The sequence below is a fragment of the Fulmarus glacialis genome, unplaced genomic scaffold, assembly GCF_000690835.1.
Source record: "Fulmarus glacialis isolate BGI_N327 unplaced genomic scaffold, ASM69083v1 scaffold16205, whole genome shotgun sequence".
NCBI classification, from domain to species: domain Eukaryota; kingdom Metazoa; phylum Chordata; class Aves; order Procellariiformes; family Procellariidae; genus Fulmarus; species Fulmarus glacialis.
The window spans coordinates 1,936-2,602 of NW_009215055.1; the positions used below are offsets into that span (position 1 = coordinate 1,936).

At 65.2% G+C, this 667-nt stretch overlaps 1 protein-coding gene across 1 annotated transcript in view; it reads left to right on the forward strand.

The window, feature by feature from the left end:
* Window positions 1–667, forward strand: part of NMUR1 (neuromedin U receptor 1) — a 2,645-nt gene that overhangs the window by 815 nt on the left and 1,163 nt on the right. Inside the window, exon 2 of the mRNA XM_009578816.1 lies at window positions 2–65. Within this exon, the coding sequence (XP_009577111.1) occupies window positions 2–65 (64 nt within the window). The remainder of the gene's footprint in view (window position 1; window positions 66–667) is intronic.

Here is a 667-nt window from a genome sequence, read left to right on the forward strand (position 1 = left end):
CCACGTCTGCCACAATGCCCGGGGCCAGAAGAAAGTCAAGAGGAGGCAGGTCACGAAGATGCTGTGTGAGTCCGGTCCTGGGGAGTTTGATGCTGATGGGCAGAGCCAGGGAGTATCTCCAAAGGCTGTGTTGGGAGGGTGCTGGGGGGGAACTGAGGCACAGCCAGCAGAGAGCTGCTGGGTCATCCCGGAGAAAGGCTGCAGGGCTGGCTCGTCGGGTGTTGGGGCAAAGGCAGATCTGGTGGCTCTGGTCCAGCAGTGGGGATTGCTCGTGCCAGCTCCCTCCCGGCCGCGAGACCTCTCCCAGCTCCCTCCCGGTCGCGAGACCTCTCCTCCTCCAGGAAAGTGCTGGGTGAGAAAGGGAAAGGAGGTGGAATGGGATGAGGGAACCAGCCCCCGTCCCCCAGCCCAGACCTCATGTGCTGGTGGTGGTGGTGGGATTTCCCAGAGAAGGACCAGTTCCTACCCAGCCCCGCAGCCTCTGCGACCGACGTGGGGCAAGGCTGGACTGGAGCATCCCTCCGTCCCACCGCCCTGCGCCCTTGCTCCCCTCCCCATCCCCATCCCCGCAGCATCTGGCCTCCTTCCCAGCAGCAGGAGCTGGCTGCCCTTTGGGTCGCCATCTCTCCCTGGCACGCTGACCTCCGCGTGCTCCCAGCCCCGTGAC